Here is a 21,514-nt window from a genome sequence, read left to right as displayed (position 1 = left end):
CCTGTGACTTCCTCACTAGACAAGTCAGGGGCAAACCAGAGGCAGTGACCTCATACCCCAGGCACCTATAAGTCCTTTTAGAAATAACAGATAGCAAAAATGTGCCGTATTCCCACCCTGAAGAGTTTAAGGTACGAATTGGAGGAATACATTGGACTGAGTAGATCATAATGAAGCAAATAAATACAGAACTTTTCAGATAGTTTACACTACTGACAAAAGATGTGAAAAGCTTGTTACACTTTTAAACTAAATCCCATATCATTATGTTGAAGTTCAGCTTTGTGGAACAACTTGCAGATTGATGTAAACAAAAGACTTTTCATTCATTCATTTGTTCTGCTCTTCCTGAGTGATGAGGGTTTTAGAACTAGTTCAGGTTTCTTTCACCGTCTTTCTTTAGGCTATCAGAATACTGGCAGCTGAAGCTGAACTTCTTCTGCCTTTTCTGACCAGATTCCAATAAAATTGATTTCCCAGCCAAACCTTGTCTGAGGACAATCTCGGATATATATTTTTTCAAATACAAACTATCCAACTTCCCTTTTTTCAAGATTTCCTATTTTTGAGCAAAAATTAATTTTCACAACTTTGGTGTTGTTACTAAAAATGAGGATATGAGGATGTCATTCTTTCTTTGACTTATGTTGTTCAATTTTACAGCATTTTTCATCTAAATATATTTAAGTAGAAATATTTGATATTTTTGGCACAAAGTTCCATGTATAGTACAATAACAAACAAAGTTAATTTGAGCCCATGAAACAGCCAGACCCCCCAGCGGTTCGGCCGCTGACAGAGCGGTCAGTACCTGATGAAGGTGGTCTTCCCGGTGGAGTACTGCCCCACCAGCAGCACCATGGGCTTACTCTGGAAGTCGGCCCCCTCAAGGGCCGGAGAGTGGAAGTCATGGAAGAGGTAGGTCTCCTCCAGCGGCAGCAGCTTCTTGGTGTAGAGAGTTTGGAGTCCCTCCGTGACCGTCTGGTACATCTCTCCTTCCTTGTTGCGGCCACCTTGCTCCTGTTTCACCCAGCTGAACATACTTCTCTCAAATACAAACTATCCAACTTCCCTTTTTCGAGATTTCCAAACGTTCCGGATGTTTCCGCGTCCCTTCCTGCTCGGTCCACAGCGAGAGAGAAAGCTGGTTTAGCTCCTGGGAGTCTCCTTGACTTCTGGACACAGAGCTGCGTCTGTCTGCAGCTGTTTGTGCAGCTGATGTGGGTACCTGCGGGCGCCGCCCTTCACCCGGTGACGCTGCTGTTTCCCCTGGGCGGGGAGGAGGGAAAGAGGAGAGGACAGGAGATATTCGCCGCGGTTACATCAGGAAAAGTTCTTCAATTTTACTAGCCAATATTACACCATAAAAATATTCTAACTAATCTAGCTCATTTATTCTTGTAGGAATAGTAACGAAGGTTCAGTCACATGAAGATAATATGAAGGCAGAAACAATCACCTGTGTTTTCAGGCACCGGTGACCTTCATTCAACAGTAACTGGACAGGAAACGGGGAGGAGAGAGGAGAGGAAGACATGCAGCAAATGGCCCGAATGGAACGCATGGCAAGTGCGTCAGCACTGGGCAAATAGTGCGCGCGCTCTACCAACTGACCAACTGAGCTCACAATCTACTTATTTAGGTAAATTCAAAGTCACTGAGAAATATGCGTTTGTAGTTGTATTCTTGTAAAGCTCTTCTGCAAAAATGCAAAACAACTGTAATTTCACCAGTGGCGCAACTACACATTATTCAGGTGGATGCGAAAACATAAATCGGCGCCCGATATATATATATATATATATATATATATATATATATATATATATATATATATATATATATATATATATATATATATATATATATATATTTTTTTTTTTTATTTTTTTATTTTTTATTTTTGTCGTAGTACCCCCAAGAATTTAAAACTACTTTCACCCCTGCTGATAACCCTTAAGCAACAACCAGAGTTGGCTAGTAACTATTTTTTATGAAGTATTTTTACTCTTACTTGAGTAAATTTTCTGGATTTTCTACCCACTGAATGAAAAACAAACTCATTTTAACCTAAAACTCACTAGACACAGATACACACCTGCAGTTTTTATTAAAGTTTAATAAGTTTATTAGTGAAAGAAGCTGATTTGGAATTTTTTTTCTTTTGTCTGATTTTGTTTTTTTTTTTTTCCTTAAATGAATTGTCATTTTTTACCTTAAAATACCAAAATATGCTAAACTTAACTTTGTTTTGTTCTGTCTGATTATTTAATTGTTAAATATTAATTAATAATTTGATCAGTTACTCAGTACTTGAGTAGACTTTTCACCAAATACTTTTTTACTCTTACTTGAGTCATTCTTGGACGGCTACTTTCTTTTATGAACTTTTATGCTTCCATTTTCCTCCCTCACTGACTGTCTTCTTGAAATAAAACAATGGTTTACTCTTAACTTCATCAAATTAAATTTCAGTAAAACTGAACTTCACTTAATTGGTACTAATTCAATACTAAGTAAACTTGATAATTTCTCCATTTCAATTGATAACTCCTCCATTTTCCCCTCCCCTCAGGTTAAGAGTCTGGGTGTCATCCTCGATAGCACCCTCTCTTTTGCCTCCCATGTCAATAATATCACTCGGTCAGCTTATTTTCATCTCCGAAATATTCGCCGTCTCCATCCTTCTCTCACTCCGCACTCCACTGCTGTTCTGGTCCACAGTTTGGTCTCATCTCGTTTAGACTATTGTAATTCTCTACTTTTTGGTCTATCACAGAAAACTCTGCATAAATTACAATTGGTTCAAAATTCAGCTGCTCGTATCATTACACAAACCCCTTTAATTCATCACATCACACCTATTTTACAACAGCTCCATTGGCTTCCAATCACATATCGCATCAACTGTAAAATACTTCTAACTTTTAAAGTAATTGTTTTTAGCCTTTTAGAAAACCTGCAAAATGTGAATTTTGTTCTGTGAGGAATGTCGACCATCCATGAAAGACAATGAAGGCGTTTTCATGGTTTAGCTTTGTTTGAAGCCAGGCCTGTTGCTAGGTAACGGCCGGACTTCACTGGGGTTGCTAGGTAACCCAGTTCCTGCTGATTTGTGATGTTATATTCTGAAGGTTTTTGAACCTGATAGACTGATAACCAGGGGTGAAAGTAAGGGGGTACAGCAGGGTACTGCCGTGAGTTCACCCACTAATCAGCCGTGACTGATTAGTTTTTCAAGAACAATCTGAAACACGACTTCATCTGTTAATAAATAACTTTTTCCCATTTTATATTGTTTCTGAACTGTTCGTGCTTTGCTAGAGCAGCGGTGCAACACGTCGATCGCGGAAGGTTTTGAGTCGATCTCGGCATTAGGTGACAAACTGAACGTCGCCAGGAGGCTGAGAGCAGCACGTCCTCTGACTTAAAACGTTTGTAACTCTATTAAAGAACAACAGAAAATCAACAAAATGTTTTCAAATTAATGACCCAACAACAATAATAATCTCAGTAATTATTGTTTCAGCAAGGTGTTGCGCAATTCTGTGCGTTTCGGTTCCATTACCAAAATAACGAGCAGAGCAGGAGTTTAAAATGAACTAATTGACCTCCGCTGTGTTGATCGCAAAATAAATATCAAGCCTGCAAGCTTGATATCGTAACAGACTGAATGTTATATTGTTTAACGTAATCTCTGGAGTTGTTCTGCCGTTGTCATGGCAGGAGGTTGCCATAACAACGGGTATGCTTAAATTACAGAAAGAGACGGAGAGTAAAAATGTGCGAGTGGTTTAGAGTTGATCATCTGTTCAGGTTGTTTGTCTTTGCTGTGGCTCATCACAGCCGCTGTATTTTCTGAACGTTCAATAAACAACAAACTTGGACTAATCGCTCTTTGTGGGTATACGTCATTTATAAGAAATATCAAACATGGTAAATATGTTTCATTAAGTATTTAACAAACAAATGGCTTCTTCCGCGATAATTATGTGAAATTAAATTGTCTAATATAAAAAAATAGTTTGGTGCGGTCGGGCTGAGAGTCTGAGAGACTTTTCCTTTATCAAACAATTTTTTTGCCTCTTATTTTGTGGAAATATTGATGCTGATGATACTTTCTCCAAAATAATAACCTTTTTCAACCTTTATAGCTCCACTGTTGAAAATGAGATGCTAACATTCACAAATGACATTGAAATAAAATCCAGTCCAACATCTGGTTTGAGGTGATTCCTCTGGAACCTGTTGGAGGAAAAATATCCCAACTTCAGAAGATGAGCTTTAACCTAACAGAGCTCTGTGGTTCCTCCTATTAGTATGAGATTCAGGGTGAGGAGGCGCCATGTTAGGAAGAGAAGTGGAAGCTGCAGGATCTTCAGAACAAACAGGTCATGATTGATACTGATTATCAATAGAACCAGTTTAAAAGCTAAATGAATGGTTATATGCCAGACATGGAAAACCGAGATGCACTTCATGCCATGATGTTCAGAATTTAGGTCTCATGGCATCTCAAGGTGTCAACATTGAAGCCAGTGGGCTGAAGGAAATACAGCTTTATTTTGTAGCAATTCAAGAGCTACCAGCTTTTATCGCTTCGCAAAAAAATTAATCAGCACAGAAACTCCAAAGAACACAAAGAAGTTTATATCAAATATATATCAAATTTCAATGTTTTTGATTTTTGCTGCTGTAGCACTGAACATTTCACAGCAACACTGTTAAAACAAGCACTTGTTTAAATATGTATGTTTTATGTGTATACTGTAATGATTAATTATTTAGATAATTAATCTATAATTATCTAAATTTATTGTTAAAAGTTCATTAGTGCTGTTGTACTGTCACTGTTCCTTTAAGTTAGGAGGCATTTTCTGGTTACACAAAGACTGTTGAGACACTTTTGAGAGGGAGGGGGTTGTTGATTAAGGACTAAAAGTGTTGACTTTATTATATTATGTGCTGCCCTGGTATTGTTCAACTTTAATAAATCAATGTTCAGAGCAAATAGTTTATCTGGTGCTTAGTTCTCCTAACAGAACATTATAATACATTATAAAAAATATATAATAATGAAAAAATATGTATACCACACAGGTAGGCAACAGCTGACTATATATATATCCATTTTCTTTACACCCTTGTCCCTTAGTGGGGTCGGGAGGGTTGCTGGTGCCTCTCCAGCTAACATTCTGGGCAAGAGGTGGGGTCACCCAGGACAGATTGCCAGTCTGTCGCAGAGCAACACAGAGACACACAACCATGCACGCACACACAGTCACACCTAGGGACAATTTATACAGACCAATTAACCTGACAGTCATGTTTTTGGACTGTGGGAGGAAACTGGAGTACCTGGAAAAAACCCATGCATGCACAGGGAGAACATGCAAACTCCATGCAGAAAGACCGGGGCTGGGAATTGAACCCAGAACCTTCTTGCTGCAAGGCAACAGCTCTACCAACTGCGCCACTGTGCAGCCCCGCAATCTCTAATCAATTCTTCAACTATTTCTGGCTTTGTACTATTTTCTGCTTCTGCTAATTTATGCTTTTTATTATTTCCCTGTTTAATTGTTTCAACTATTTCTGGCGTTGTACTAATTTCTGCTTCTGCTAGTTTTTGCTTTTTACTGTTTCACTGTTTAATTGTTTCAACCATTTCTGCCATTGTACTAATTTCTGCTTCTGCTTATTGATGCTTTTCACACCTTCTCCAATTCCTTCAATGTATTTCTCTCTTGCGCTCTGTTTCTATCTGTTTCTATTCATTCTGCTTGTCTACTTTTCTGTATGCCTTCTATTTCTACTGATCTTACTCTCTGCTAAGGTCTTCTGCAATCTTTTATCAATTTTAGCAATTCATATATCAAAATGTTCTGCTTCTTCTGATCCTTTATGCTTTTAGGTTTGCTATATTTCACTTCAATTATTTCTGGTTTTGTACTAATTTCTCCTTCTGCTAGTTTATGCTTTTTGCTGTTACACTATTTAATTGTTTCGACCATTTCTGGCGTTGAACTAATTTCTGCTTCTGCTAGTTTATGTATTTTGCTGTTTCACTGTTCAACTGTTTCAATGATTTCTGGTTTTGTACTAATTTCCACTTCCTGTGATAATTATGCATTTTCTTAACCTCTGTTTCACTTTTTGACTTTTTCAAATAATTCAGGTTGCACACAAACTCCTGCTTCTTCTGCTGAATTCTTCTAAATTTCAGTACGTAAACTTTTTCTACAATGTATGACTGAAGCGTTCTGATTTTTCTAAATCTTAATCTTTGTTTTCATGTTTCTTGTATTTCCCCATCAATCATTCTGCAAATATGCTTCTTTTGCTCCTTTTTGCTTTGTTTTGCTATGTTTCACTTCTTCAAATATTTCTGGTTGTGTACTAATTTCTCCTTCTACTAAATTTATGCTTTTTTTATTTGTTTCACTGTTCAACTGTTTCAACTATTTCTATTTCTTCTGCTTTCTTCTACTTCTTAAGCTTTACTCCACTTTTTCTGGCATTTCTGCAGCAATCATTCTACAAATATGCATTCTCACGGCTGTTTCGCTAGGAACAGCTATTTTTCTAGTTTTGTTTGTATTTCCTTTTAACTCATGTAAACCACTTTGAATTGCCTTGTTGCAGAAAATATCCTATATAAATAAAATTATCTGACCTTACTTACTTTACCTTACCTTACATGTTGAGGCCTAGAAGCCTCAACAGCTTCTAGGCCTCCTCACTTCATCAAAATCTGGAAGTCGGAAGAGAGGCATATTACCATATCTAAAAACATTGCGGGGCGTTTGAGTTGAACAGGATTTCATTTCAGTTGGTAAATGCAAAGCTTTTAAAAGTTCAACGCCAGACAATGGCACTCCTGTACAAAATCTTCTTGTTTTTTCAACCAGGTTGTATGTTGGAATTATTCCCGCTTTTTTGAGGGTTGTGTTATATGTAAATGCCTCTGTGTTGTAGTTCTGGGCTGGTTTTCTTGGTCCTAGATTGTTGATCCCCAGTCCAGCTCCAATCCAATTAGAAAATCTCACAAAGTAACTCATTGTAAAATTTCTCGAACGTCCAATAATGATACTATGCGAATGAAGATGAATACAAATAACAGATCTTACGTATATATAGATATATATACAACCCCTCTGTGACGTCACAGGACAGTTTACTTATCTAGCCACGTCACTGATGTGTTGCATAAGGGCCAAGGCAGCTGACGTCAGCAAGGTGACATGACAGACTGAAGCTCGAACGTCATGTCACGTGAGTTGGAGCGGACTGCAGAGAAGGAGGCGGAAATGGGCCCTTCAACAGACGTATTTACGTTTTATTCGTGTGTATGCTCCCAACTAACAACATAGAATTGTTTGTGAATAAAATTTTATGTCCCTTTTCCACCGGCTGTACTTCAGCAGCCCGGCTCCGAGCCGGAGCCTGTAGCACGGATCTGTAGCACGGTGCTGCCTGGCGGTGGGGGGGGGGAGGGTATAGCGCCCCACCAGTGTCGCAACTACACATTATTCAGGTGGATGCGAAAACATAAATCGCATCCACCTGAATAATGTGGATGCGATTCCCCCCCCCCCCAGACGACGATACGTGAATGGTAAAACTCGCTATATTTACCTCGTTATGTGCGCGAGGTGAAGGAGCGTGAGGCGCTCTGAAGTGTTTGAGAAAACATCATCTGCGCGCCGCCCCCTCGAGACGGAGTTTTTGGCGCCCCCTCTGGTGCTGCGCCCCCTCCAGACGGAGTTTTTGGGGCCCCCTCTGGTGCTGCGCCCTATGCGTTGCATACGCTGCATACCCACTTTTTGCGCCACTGAATTTCACACCCCACCGGGAGGAGGCCTCGGGGAAGACCCAGGACACGCTGGAGGGACTATGTCTCTCGGCTGGCCTGGAAACGCCTTGGGGTTCCCCCGGAGGAGCTGGAAGAAGTGGCTGGGGAGAGGGAAGTCTGGGCCTCCCTTCTGAAGCTGCTGCCCCCGCGACCCGACCCCGATGGGGCAGAAAATGGATGGATGGATGGATTTCACACATTTTAAAGCAATCGAGCGCATATCCACAAAAGAAAAATAATCCAAAAAACAATTTGACTTACAAAACAAGTTGTGAACAAAACAAAACTAAACAAAAGACCTGACTGATATTTAATGGCAACAGTTCTGAAGCCACAACTGTAAATACTCGATATCCTCATGAGCTTGAGCTGGTACAGTCAACAGGAGCTGGTCAGCCAATCCAAGTGGACCAGAAAAAAAAAAGTTTAACCAACTTTACGTATTAATCTGGTGAATGTAGTACTGAAACATTAACAATTAATTTGTAAATAAGATTTTTCACTTGGTGTCCTTGAATTGCCAACTGATTGCGCAGATGAGTTTCGACCAATAAGTATATGTTTTCATTTGAATAACAAAATATAAAGAACAATGCCTTAACTAATTAATTAATTTGAATAACATTCTCTTAACGATTTGTTTGAATTTCACGAATTTTCTTAAATATTTACAGTTTTTTAGCTATTAAACGCACATAAAGTCTTCTCAGGAATATTGATTTAAATCTAGCAAAAATAAAATGCTATTTTTGAAACCTAGTTTGTTATTTCAATGCAACTTTTATTTTTGCGGACTTTTTAAAGTCAGCAGTGAAGAACTTAAATACTCTGTCATTTGGCTGCTGTGCTCGCTCCTGACGAAAGGGGGAGCAGAATGTTTTCAGTTGGACAGAAATTTCCGGAAACGGAAATGGGTTTCCCTTGTTTTGAAAGAGGGAAATTTAAAAGTGGACATCGTTAAGAGTAAACAGACTAGCGAGAAAAATGAACTTACAAAAGAAGAGAAAAATATGAATGCAGACTAAAAATATCCATCTGGTGGTAAGGTAGGCGAAAGGAAGAACATTTCTTCATTTTCACTATAACGGAGGGTTTTGGCTCTTCACTATTTCAAATATGCAGGTCGACAAAGGTGGGCGAGAAAACTTCGCTTACATTTTAGAAAATCTTTAATGTGCAGGTCTTTACGTTTGATTTGACAAAATATAGCTGAAGATTGTGCTTTAATTTTAGCTAGGGTTTCATCTCGGCGTGAAAGCAGTATTTTATGGTGCTACCTTTTTGTTTAGCAGCTACACGTCTTTTTCCCCCCACCCAGTGTTGGTTGATTTAATCACCAACTGGAAACAATGACTATATAAAATAATGTATGAATGGAGATAATCTTGGAAGTCCTTTATTTTCTGCTGAACTACTGTTCATTTAAAGAACTTGCAGCACAGGTCGGATTGGATCATGAAAAACCTCAGCAGTAGATCTCTGTAACAGTGTCCCAGTTGACGTGCAACAATTTATGTGCAACAAAATAAGAAATTCTGTTACAAAATTGTAGATTTGCTACACATTAGTAACAATACAGTTATAATTATCAAGGTGTATCAAATTTGGAACATGTTACTAGATGAAAAGCATAAATAATTTCCATGCTACTGCTCCTCTAATATCTTGGTGGCACAGTTAACTCTTTACTTGACCACTTGGTAATAGGAAGTTGTTATAGAAACTAAAGTTTATTGATCTGGAAATGCTTATGATTATTCTGCTGCTTCATTTTACATAAACAATTTCAAAGAAACTTTTATTTATTAAATTTAGTTGAGGGGCTGCACAGTGGCGCAGTTGGTAGAGCTGTTGCCTTGCAGCAAGAAGGTTCTGGGTTCGATTCCCGGCCTGGGGTCTTTCTGCATGGAGTTTGCATGTTCTCCCTGTGTATGCGTGGGTTTTCTCCGGGTACTCCGGTTTCCTCCCACAGTCCAAAAACATGACTGTCAGGTTAATTGGCCTCTCCAAATTGCCCCTAGGTATGAGTGTGTGTGTGCATGGTTGTGTGTCCTGTGTGTCTCTGTGTTGCCCTGCGACAGACTGGCGACCTGTCCAGGGTGTACCCCGCCTCTCGCCCGAAATGTTGGCTGGAGATGGGCACCAGCACCCCTCCCGACCCCACTGAGGGAAAAAGGGTGCAAGAAAATGGATGGATGGATGGAAATTTAGTTGAGTTGCTCATGTTTTGACTGATTTAAGAAACTGCTTGGTGAGTCTATTATTATATAAAGGAATCAAGATGCAAAGAGTTTGAGGTTTGTATGCAGTCACTGCTGCTCACAAGTAGCCTTGTTATCCATTTTCATGTTGTTTTTATAATATCAGCAACCTATAGTGCCATCTACTGTATGGTAATTGTATAGTGTGGTGAATGTTCACTAAATGTCATCAGTGTCTATCATGTCTCCACAGGCTGGATACCATCATGAGGAAGAAATCAAGAAGGTTAAAGGACGCTGACAAGTCCGGCAAACAGGAAGATTGTATGTGATGTGTAATCATGAAAACCACTGTTTCCACTAACACTGAATTAGCTGTGTATAAATCAGTGTTTCCATGTAAAACTGCAGGTGTAGTAACAGAGAATGTATCATTTATTGTGAGAAATGTCTTATCATTCCAATTAATGATCTCTAAATTTTCCCAAAACTGTCCATATTGTTGGGATTGTTTGTTTTGCTATTTCCTCCACTGTATTTTCACTAAAGATATAAATAAATATCAGTGTACTTCTTTATGTGACTGGCGTCCTAAAGAAAAACATTTCAAATGGGAATGTTTTCCCAAGAGCAATATTTGTGTTTCTGGGACCATGTAATTGCTGTGACACACAATCACAGCCATACAGTTACCAAAAAGTAATAATAAATCATTCTTATTGTAACATTTAGGTTAGAAATATTGTGATAAAACGTCAGGTACACATTTCCCATGGTGGAGAGAAAGGCTGAGGCAAAGTATGACGGAAGTGTTTGGTCAAAGATGTAAGGTTGCAAAATTGTGTATCTGTCTGCAGCTTTTTTTATGTGTATAATGTGTGAGTGTAAACATGGTAATCATTGAGGGGGCTGCAGCTTATTTGCATAAAAGCAACAGAGTATTAAAACATATTTCTGGCCTTTACAGGGGTGACCTGCCACTTAGGAAACACATAACTTTAGTTTTCCGACAGGAAAACTACTTTTTGAATAGTTGTCATACAAAAACTGTTTGAAACATGGATCACCTGTGGTTTGTTTTGTTGTAACTTTCGTCTAAGTTAGTGAGAGATTCTAGACTTTGTTCATTGTTCAGTATTAACTGGAAAAGGATCAAAAGTGGAAATGTGTGAATTTGTGATTTAAATTTGAATATGTTGATTTTGAGTTATAATTTTGTGTGTTTCTAGGCTGTGCTCTGTGCAGATGCAGTGATGATGACCCGGCCTTATTTGGGGAAAAGGTCAAACTCAAAGAGCACAAATTCTCTGTCCATTACTTCTGTTTGGTTAGTTTTCATCAACTTTATATGTACATGATTCAGTGTTCACAGATGCAGCTGAAACGGCAAATTTATATACACCTTTATTTACTGATTATAGATAAATCAATATTAATATCTGACATTCCTTTTATCCATATTGTGGCTTTCAGCTAATAGAAATTAGATGGTAATTCTAACTGACCTAAAACAAGATAAGTTTGGTCGTATTTCACTTCAGAAATAAGACTTCACACCTCACACCATGTTTTTTCAGGAAAACAATTTGTTTCTTTTTTTTATTTGGTGAATGTAAACTAATGGTTTCAAATGTCTATGGGATGAAATCCCAGTTGCCCAATCAGAGCAGCAACATCTGTGGCTTGTCTTCTGCAGATTCATCTGCTGTTTATTTTTTTATAGACAAGCATTTTATTCTTCTCTTCAGTCTATTGGCACCAACATTAGTATCTGACAATATTAGTCAATTTTTAGCATATCATATCGGTCCAATGACTAAAACTGGGCCAATATTAACATTAACATCTTGTTGCTGTTTGTTTCTGAACGAGAGGGGGAGGAGTTTGGTCATGTGTGTAAAACGTTTAACTGAAGCAGTGGTGAAGTCAGATGTGGGGTCGGCTTTTTCAAGGTGTCAGAAGCATAGTGAAATGTATAATATTTCCAATATCTGTAATATCGGTTCATTTTTGCCTGTTGTCAAAGAGCTTTCTCTTGTCTTCTTTAGCTGACATCTAGTGGAGTTTACCAGCGAGGAGAAGAGAACGAGGGTGTGTTTGGTTTTCTGGTGGATGACATCAAACAGGAGGTCAGGAGGGCAGCTCGGATGGTGAGTGCTAAATAGGGTGGACACATATCAGTTGTTTGATCTGAAATATGCTAAAAAGTCACGAGACAGTTGGAAATTTGGTTATTTAACATTTAAAATTGACTTTAACAGAGAAACCCTTAAATTTGTGTGTCGTTCATGTGCTCCAGACATGCTATGGTTGTAAGAAGAAGGGCGCATGTGTTGGCTGCAACGTCAGCAGCTGTAGGAGGGTGGTGCACTTCCCCTGTGGGAGGAAGCTGATGTTCATCACACAGTACAACGAAATATTCCCGTAAGTGGCCACACCAAACACCGTTCAGATGTAGAGATGAACACTCAACTATTCATCCAACACTAACATACACTTAACATTGCAATCAAAATGGCCCCCCACTCTGCACATTAAATTTGTTGTTATACTGTAGTAAACAAGTCCAACAGGAATAGTTTAATTAGCTCCATAAAACTAATATTACAGCTGATTTCTCCAGATTCCACGCTTTAAATGACTTCTGGGATTATTCAGCTCCTTCATGACAACTGAAAATTAAGGCCTTAAAATGATCTGTTCATTTAAAAAAATTAAGTTTGCCTCAAATACATTAATCTCAGGTCTTAAATTTACTTGTGGCAAGATGTAGTTTAGTATGTACTTTCTCTTTTCATCTCGCTGGACTTTTCTGTCAGACAATAGTTTGAGTCACACACAGACATCTTTATTGCAGTTTGTGACTCGAGGCATCTGGTAACTAGCTGCTAATATATCCTTGCTAGCTAGCTAGCTAGCTTGTTTGGCATTCATCATGAGTAAGTGCAAATGTATCACTAACTCATATGAGCCAGCAGAATTCCCCAATCATCCCCTCTATTTATAGTTTTTTTTTTGTCTTAAATTTATTTCAAAGTGGCATTAAAAAGATCTTAAAAAGTTTTGTTTTGACTTACTGAAATCTGAAGACCGTTCTGACCTATTTTGGCAGTTTTCTGGTCTTTGGATACATTTTCAGTGTGGATGACATATCACCAATAAGCATGACTGGGGCAATTTGGCTTAAAAATAAAATCTCCAACTTTTTTACTATTCATATCTGATTTCTGATTTTAATTGATTTCTCCCCCCTAATTGTCCAGATATTTGAGGTGTCCCATAATGAAGCCCATGATTAATGTATGTGTGTAAGATCACACCTGATTTGCAAGTGTGAGAAGACATTTGTCAATGACCAGGAAGTGGGGAAAAATTGAACATGAATGTAACTTATTTATAAACTGCTGCAGTAATATGCATAAAGATTGTACAAACAATATACATATCCATTCTTGCATAGAATATTAGGGTTAAAATGCCTTTAAAGCAAACTCACGTTTAGTCAAATTTGGTCAATTAGGAATGGTGAAAAATACTCCAGATAAAATTAGATTTTTCAGCGTTGGGAAGCTCAGGTGTTGAACAGGAAACACATGAAACTTATATGGAATAAACAGCTGAATTCAAAATTGAACCTCTTAAGAAAAATCTTGCTTGCAATGTGAAAGACTGTAACAATATTGACCTGAATGTGTTTTTTCATCTGCAGGTCTTATTGTCAGGATCACAGTCCAACTCAATCTCTCTGCGTTGACTCAGACTTCAGTCTTCCTCAGTCCTGCTCAATATGTTTAGACTCTATTGAGCCTGTCTTGTCCTACTCTGTCCTCAAGTGTCCGTCCTGCCATGCCAGCTGGTTCCACAGAGACTGTGTGCAGGTAACATATGGCCCACAGTCACTTTAGCATTTTAGAGTAAACATACATTTGAAAGGCTTTTAATTGGAAATGTGACCTAATTAATAGGAGTGTAGCAGTTGCAGTTTTCTGGCTTTTTAAAAAGCTTGACCTGCCGATTTTGAATAAGGCAGATTTTTTTCTTTAGCTTTTTTTTTTTCTTCATTTTTTCCTGAAAGGTTTTGTAGCACAATACTCAGGAGAAGACAGTCCTTTGGCCTGCTGGACATCCTGAAGCTTTATTCTTCTGATCAGCTAACTGAACTCTTACCTTTGAGTTCAGTTAGCTGTTCTTTCAGTTTATGTAAACCCAGCATCAGCATTCCGATGCAAAGTGATGACGCCTGTTCAGCTTTCTTTAGAGGAAACTATGGCTAACCCAAGAAATTTAGGAGTTCAGTACATCTGCTCCTCTTGCTGATTGGCAGTGATTTATTGACTCGTTCATAGCTTCTCCTGCTCTTACAATAGTTTTTGTTATAAAGTAAATATCGGAAGTTAAAAAGCTGTTGCATATGAGCATCCTGAAAAAAAAAGCTGAAAACTCTAAATATCACAGGACATTTAAATAAAGGAAACAGTCAGGTTGGGACTGTTTCTTTCAAATTAGTGGCACTCAGTTAGATTATTTTTCATTTATTTTATTGTGTTGTACATGCCGCCTTAATGTTACTCCTCTTTTGTTTTCTACCTTCGTAATCCTACTTAGGACATTTTAGTCCACTACTAAATAAATCCCTGCAGGAACCACAGGGTTTTCTGACTGTTTTTCTGTGTGTAGCATCAGGCTCACAGCGCGGGACTCTTCTTCTTCAGATGTACTCTGTGTAACAACAAGGAGAACTTCCAGCAGGAGATGGTCAGAATGGGGATATACATCCCAGAAAGGTAACAGTTAACTAGATTACATCTGCAGTAAACATGACCCTATTTATACCTTAAATATTACAGTATTTTACACAATTTTTCTGAAAATATGTGCATTATTTAATTGACTTTTTTTTAAATAAACTAAAAATTCAGGGCAATACTAATGCTTTAAATTGCAATAACAATGTCAGTCATGATTAAACCACATGTGTTCTGCTTATTGTTCTTATAATTACTATATTAATTATTATTATTCTTTATCATTTCATAATTTCTCCATTACCCTCTGTGAGTTTAAAGATCTAAGACACTGAAAATGTAGATGAGCTTTGAGCATAGAGGACAGTTTATCTTGTTGATCAGCTGCATCATGCATGTGTGCATGACACAGAATATAGAAACCTACAAAATATGGAGTTTAAGCAATCCTTTGTAATTGCAATTATTGCATTCACTAATCTATCCAGCCTTTAAACGGCAGGTTATGAAACTGCTCAGAGTAAGAATGTACATAGAATTTCTTCTTGTGCTAAATATTTCAAGGGTGTTTAATACTAATGTTCAATGTTTTAAAAGTATTTTTATTTTTATTTTTTGTTCTGTGCAGAGATGCATCATGGGAACTGGAGGCAAATGCATACTCTGAGCTTCTGGAGATTTACAATCACTGCGACTCTGTTATCTGCCTCTGCAACGAGGGACGCACATACTCTAAGAAGGGGTACATCATGTTGTGCTTGATCTGTAAACATAAAAACATTGACACTGAAATTGTATATTCCGTAATTATATAAAATTAAAATCACCAGTGTCCTGGTACCCTGGTGATATTTTTGACTGAAACAGGAATGCTGTATTTCTGTAGTAGAATTACACCATTCCTGTTCAGAAACAACCAATCAGAGCCAGGAAGAGGGTCTTGGCACTGTCAATCACTCTTGTGTATGCGCTGCTCACACTCTACACCTTGCTCTTTACTACAGCTGGTTCACAGTACACTCCTCAGTGAATGCTAAGGCTAGTTAGCATGACCACCTATGACAGCAGATAAACAGTTTTCCTGCAACACTAAGTTGTTTCTCTGTCTCTAGCATAACTGCAGCGTGTACAGGAGAGTGACTGACAGCGCTGGAACCATCCTCCTGCCTCTGATTGGTTGTTTCTGACCAAGCGGTTTATTTCTGCAGATGGCAGTAGGACCACAGGGAGGAGGAGCTCATTTTTTCACAGATTATCTGTCAGTATTATACTGCCACAACATGGCGAAAGTTTTAACAAATATGTAAAAAGGAAACCTCACATTGTTTATTAAAGTACATTTCTGCAGCTTTATTTAGATTAATCCTGTTACCAGTTGAGTTCAATATGCAGCTCGAAATATTACAAAAACATGCCATCAATATTTTTACTGTGCAAGCTGAGCAATTAGACTTCATTTCAGCTGAGACGACTCAGCAGTGTTAACTGGTGAAGGGGGCTGGTCTCAGAAGGAGATCAGAAATGCTGACGTAATCTGTGCAGCTTCTGTGTCCGTTGTGTTTCTAGGTGGTTCGAGGTGATCCGATGCTGCCTCTGTGGATCCAGAGGAACCCACAGGAAATGTTCAGATCTAAAGCTGAACACCACAGACTGGGCCTGCATCGACTGCATAAATGCAACGGATGGGAAAGGTCGGTTCTCTGTGATTTATGTGTGCCGAAATATGCATGTCATCTCCTCTGCTCTGGTTAATGATAGAACATTCCTGCTGCAGCAGTTTTAAACCTCGTGTTTTTGTCTGCTCCAGCATCTCTGGTTGCATCACCTCAGAGTGGCCAGAAGAGAAGCTTACTGTCCAAGCGCCATCTGACCACTTTGCCCTCCCCCTTAGGCTGTAAAAGGTACACACACAAAACGCTCCAAAGCTCTGCCTCCACCTGCTTGAATCATTATTGTTTTTATTCTTCATTTTTCTCTCTTTTTTGTTTTTCTTTAGACCATGTACTCGTGTAAGACCAGACTCACCCGAGGAGCTCCTAAGGTCTTTACTTTCTCACTCTAGTCCTGTCAGCGCCCAGGTGGAGGTCCATAGAGACCAGGCTCTATCGGCTGGCCTGGACCTGGTCAGAAGGCCCGACTTTGACCCCACACACTCACTGTCTGTCAGGTAAACATTCGTTCTTGACCTCAGATGTGTTCTGCCGTTTCTTCTCTTCATCCGCCAGCTTTCTGTCTCCAGATTCAAAGATGAGCAGCACCTGACCCTGCCCAGCGCTCACTGTGCTGGAGATGCAACCAGAAAGTACTTCCTGAATCTGCTGATGCAGCAGATCCAGAACTCCGTGGCGTTTGAGGGCCCAAGCGGATCCAAAAACCTGGCACTGGACTCCCAGGGTGAGCAGACGGACTTTATCTGGAATGTGTCATGCAGGATGACAGCCTCCTGGGTGTCTCTGTGTCGCTTTTGTGGACTGTGGAAACAAATGACATCCGTAAATGAAACGTGTGTGTGTGTTTTATTTAGCTCTGCGTGAGGATCTGTACTTTGACATAGGCTCCCTGTTGGCTCTCTGTCTGGTCCATGGTGGTCCACCTATTGGCTTTTTCTCCCACGGTCTCTACCAGTGTCTGTTTAACTACCCAGCCAACTGCCCCCTCAGTTTGAACCACATGACCCCTGAAACACACTTCACCCAGCAAGTCCACCGGGTGAGTGCAGGGCCGAATCCGCCGCTCTGAGGCATCCCTCACAGAGGCCCCTGAAGGGGAAGGCTGACCAGCTGGTGTGTGTCCATCTAGATCTCAGCCGCCGAGTCTCTAGATGAGCTGAAGGAAGTGATGAAAGCGAGCTGGGAGTTCCTGGAGCTGGCGGGCTGCAACAGACCAGTCACCAGTCTGGATGAGAGAGAGGCTCTGGTGGAGGATCTGGTCAGCTTCACCATGATCACCAGGATGCAGCTGCCTCTGCAGAGGTGAGGGAAATACTGCGCGGTGGAGGTGAAGCTGAACATGAGTAGGCCTGTCACAACAGCAAATATTTTTAGGCAAATTTTCTTAGTAAATATTGCGATAAATGATAATATGGTTTTGAGACCATTTTCAAGTATTGATAATGGCATAAAAATACAAGTTTGCTCTCTCAAAGAGTAGTACATTTTTAATTTTGTACAAAACGGTTCACATTGAAACCTGAAGATATTTTAAACATCCAAAATAAAACACAGCAACCAACAATAACAAATAATAGGAAAATTAAAAACTACATAAAACCAAAGCTATAAATAAAATGGATTATGAAGTCTCTGTAAACAAAATTGCCATTCAAAAATTCAAACCTCCTGCAATAACTTTACAGTTTGTTTTTTTTTCCACCTGCAGGTTACGAGAAGGCCTCCACACGCTGGGTGTATTTGATCAGGTGACTTATGGCTGATTTTCATTACAGTAGTACAATCCCTTCAGTTAAACAGCACCAGCATTTAACAAAGATGTCACAATCCGGAGTTAGACTGAGGAAAATGGGAACTTCTATTTGATCTGATCCAGGTTCAGCTCTTCCCATCCGTCTTCTTCGGTGTTTTCTGTGATGCTACAGAAGCGATGACGGCCGAGACGCTCAGCCAGCTCTTCACCATGAACTTCTCCGAACAGCAGGAGACACGGAACCTAGAGACGCCTATTGTCTCCTTCTGGAGACAATTTCTGCTGGAGTGTGAGGGTAGGATGTTGATCTATCTTTGCTTCCTGAATCAATATCAATACTCTTGATTCAAAACAAGCTTAAGTAAAAATATTTCCAGATTAAATCTGAAGCTTACGTAGATTATTTCAGTAAAAAACCCTTTAAAACATGGTGTCCATGTCCTCAGTTGGAAGGAGCTCCATCTCCCTCCACGACGTCCTTCACTTTGTCACTGGAGCTGATGAGCTTCCAGCAGTGGGCCTTTGCCCACCTCCCTCCATTTCCTTCATCCACCATGTCAAGCTGGAGGAGCAGATGGAGAACGGGGTGAAATGGGACGACGGGCTTTTCCCTCAGAGCAAACCAGCGACCAACCACCTCCTCCTGCCTGTTACTTCCACCTACAAGGCCTTTAAAAGCTCCATGGAGCAGGCCATCAGCCATCATGTGCACCTGTTCCCTTCAGGCTCTTAGATGCGGGCGAGGCCACGAGACGATCTGTTTTTCATGCCAGCCTCTGTGGAGTGGACTTTTGACTGATAAATATACTGTACTATTTTCTAAAGTTGGTCAATTTTTTTTTTTTTTTTTTTACCTCAGTGTCCCAGAGACACTGCATATAATCTTTAGCATGTTGGTCATATTTTGGTTCAAAACAAAGAAATTCCTTTCAGATTTGATCACCTTTAACTCAATTTGATGAGGTTTTAAATCTGAGTAGAAGTGGTTTATGGTCATGTTTCTCCTCCATCTTCAGTTCAACTTTCTTTAAGGCTTCACAATATCAAGAAAACATGACATTGCCATAATTATTTTTAAATATTGTGATGACGGTTTCAGTTGTGATTGACCTTCTCACTAATATTTGTACCACAAAGGGTGGTACAAAAATTTTATATAGCCTGCCAAATGCAGTATCCAAGCAACCTTTTGGGGTTGCAAGATTGTACTCACTAATATAGCTATGAATGCTATTTTTAATATATTATGCATCTTGATTCAAAACATGGAATTATGTCTCTTAATTCTGTTTGACACTCCCAAAGTAAAGCTGTCTAGTTTCAGGTCAAACTAGTGTGTACAGACGTAATAGTGCAAACCGTTTTCTCTCAACAGACAACCCTCATCTGAAAAACAGCTTTAGTTTTGTTTTTATTTTTCTCAAAATTAGAGTAGCATTTGGCATCCATAACTCTAGTACGATAGTCAGGAAGCTGTTTTTAAATGATTGTCTTTGAGGGGGAAAAACGTGATGCATTTAAAAATAGATGCTGTAAAAAAGCATCTAGGGATTTATTGAAGAAAAAGTTCTTATTAGGAACAGTTTTTATATAATGATGTTCCCTCAAACTTAAGATTTGTTCAGAATTAGGTATTTTCATGGCATTAATTAACTGATTTAGTTTTTATTACTGGCTTTACTGTTTCAGTTGTACTGCATGAGCAGCAACACGGACCAAAGCTGAGGACTGAATTTTCCTTTGGTTTTATCACCGTCTATTTTTAGATTTTTGCGCTTCCACGTCTGAATCATTTCATATTACAGATTTCAATTCTGTTAGTTTTTATGTTTTTTGCAACACTTTTTTCATGTGCGTCTCTTGTATTTTGTACAGTGCTTACTTTATATATGCTTTGAAATTAGGTGCTAGTTTTCCCATGTTTGTTTTTCTGCTTTTCATAAAATCGAATTCTTGCTCTGCGTTTCATTCTGTGTCTCTGATTTTTGGGAGGATGTTTGAACTTTGAAAAGTACAAAGAATTGGAGCTGAAAATGAAAGAATTCAAATGACATTAAGTGTCAGTTTAAAAATATAAGTAATAGAAACAAAATTACAAAATGTAGGTATTCTATGAGAATATGCTTTCTCCCTTAGCCATAAGGAAAGGTAGTAATGAAACGTTTCCTCTACCCATTCCAATTAAATGCCACATCTTAAGATGTGCAATCTAAAGGTGGATCTTTAAAAAAAAAATATTGTGTAAAATAGTTTTGTCGCCACCCATTTCAGAAAGTAAAACTTGTATTTAGATTACACATAGAATGGAATATTTCAAGCCTTTAATTACTTTTGCTGTTGATAATTACGACTCACCAATAAAAACATTCTGTGTCTCAGAATATTTAAATACAACATAAAAATCCAATTAAAAGGGATATTCCAAACAGACATGTCAGATTTTTGAAAAATATGTTCATTTATACCACATTTTTTCCTTCTGCTCAACTTTCTATGAAAATTCTTGAATGAAACACTCTGAGCAACCAACTTCTTCATTATTGTTCTTTTGACATTCTGATTAGGCTGTGACACCATGAGTCTCCAGTATTTATCCTAATTTTCTGAGACATTGAATTTGGATTTTTCATGATCTGTAAGCCACAGTCATAAAAATGACAGGAAATAAAGGACTGAAATATAAATGGACAACTTGGCTGCATTCACCCTTTCATACTCAGAAATGTGAACAAACTAATAATCAAATCTGTAGGCATTCTGGGGTCCAGTGCTTTTGCTCCGGGAGACATCGTCATGAGACAGGAGGAAGTTGGAATTAGACCTATAGCCTAATACTAAAATTAAATTTTGCTATCTATTTCTAAATACACAACGTACTTTGTTAGGGAAATTCATATTGAATAATATACGATAAAATTCATGTTTATTTGATTCAATCAACTTGATTTAGTATATTTAAATTCAGTGTAGTAAATGGAAATGACTGAGTGTAGTTTAGTTATTAAACAGTACAGTCAGGTACATGGGGCCATAAAAGTAGTAAAATATTGGTTAATGAAAATAGCGGAAAAAAACTATTGGTTTGATGTCTTTTTGTGAGAAACTGAACATAACCTTTTAATTTAATGCAAATCATGCGTTCCACTTGATAAAAATAAGCACTTTAGCACTATCAATATGTTGCTATGTAATATATGAGTTCCACTATTTAAATTAAATTAGGGAAATAATTTGGCATTTTAATGACATTCTAATATACTGAAAATTACAACAAGTACCAGTGTAGAACGAGT

The 21,514-nt window shown here is 38.6% G+C and overlaps 2 protein-coding genes across 3 annotated transcripts in view; one reads left to right on the top strand and one right to left on the bottom strand.

Annotated features, from left to right (window-relative positions):
• Positions 1-7,713, bottom strand: part of ehd4 (EH-domain containing 4) — a 32,376-nt gene extending 24,663 nt beyond the window's left edge. Inside the window, exons 1-2 of one of the 2 annotated variants that reach the window (XM_081603442.1) lie at positions 7,636-7,713; positions 812-1,269 (exon numbers count right to left, since the gene is read on the bottom strand). In XM_081603442.1, coding sequence (XP_081459568.1) covers positions 812-1,041 — 230 coding nt within the window. In that variant the 5' untranslated portion in view covers positions 1,042-1,269; positions 7,636-7,713. Of the gene's footprint in view, positions 1-811; positions 1,270-7,635 lie in introns of those variants that run through there. The other variant, XM_008398687.3, reaches the window with a different exon arrangement.
• A 1,021-nt stretch (positions 7,714-8,734) lies between these two features.
• Positions 8,735-20,189, top strand: g2e3 (G2/M-phase specific E3 ubiquitin protein ligase). Its single transcript, XM_008398683.3, has 17 exons — positions 8,735-8,898; positions 10,307-10,377; positions 11,283-11,380; positions 12,102-12,203; positions 12,353-12,477; positions 13,763-13,931; positions 14,731-14,837; positions 15,427-15,540; positions 16,365-16,489; positions 16,606-16,699; positions 16,795-16,965; positions 17,038-17,192; positions 17,323-17,507; positions 17,598-17,770; positions 18,177-18,216; positions 18,345-18,516; positions 18,668-20,189. Exons 1-17 carry the CDS (start codon positions 8,867-8,869, stop codon positions 18,952-18,954), a joined length of 2,220 nt encoding a protein of 739 aa, XP_008396905.2. The 5' UTR covers positions 8,735-8,866; the 3' UTR covers positions 18,955-20,189.
• Positions 20,190-21,514: the final 1,325 nt, after the last annotated feature.

The sequence above is a fragment of the Poecilia reticulata genome, chromosome 22 (assembly GCF_904066995.2).
Source record: "Poecilia reticulata chromosome 22, P_reticulata-male-v2, whole genome shotgun sequence".
Classification (NCBI taxonomy): Eukaryota; Metazoa; Chordata; class Actinopteri; order Cyprinodontiformes; family Poeciliidae; genus Poecilia; species Poecilia reticulata.
Note: the sequence above shows the minus strand (reverse complement) of the source record. Positions and strands in the feature narration are given on the sequence as shown.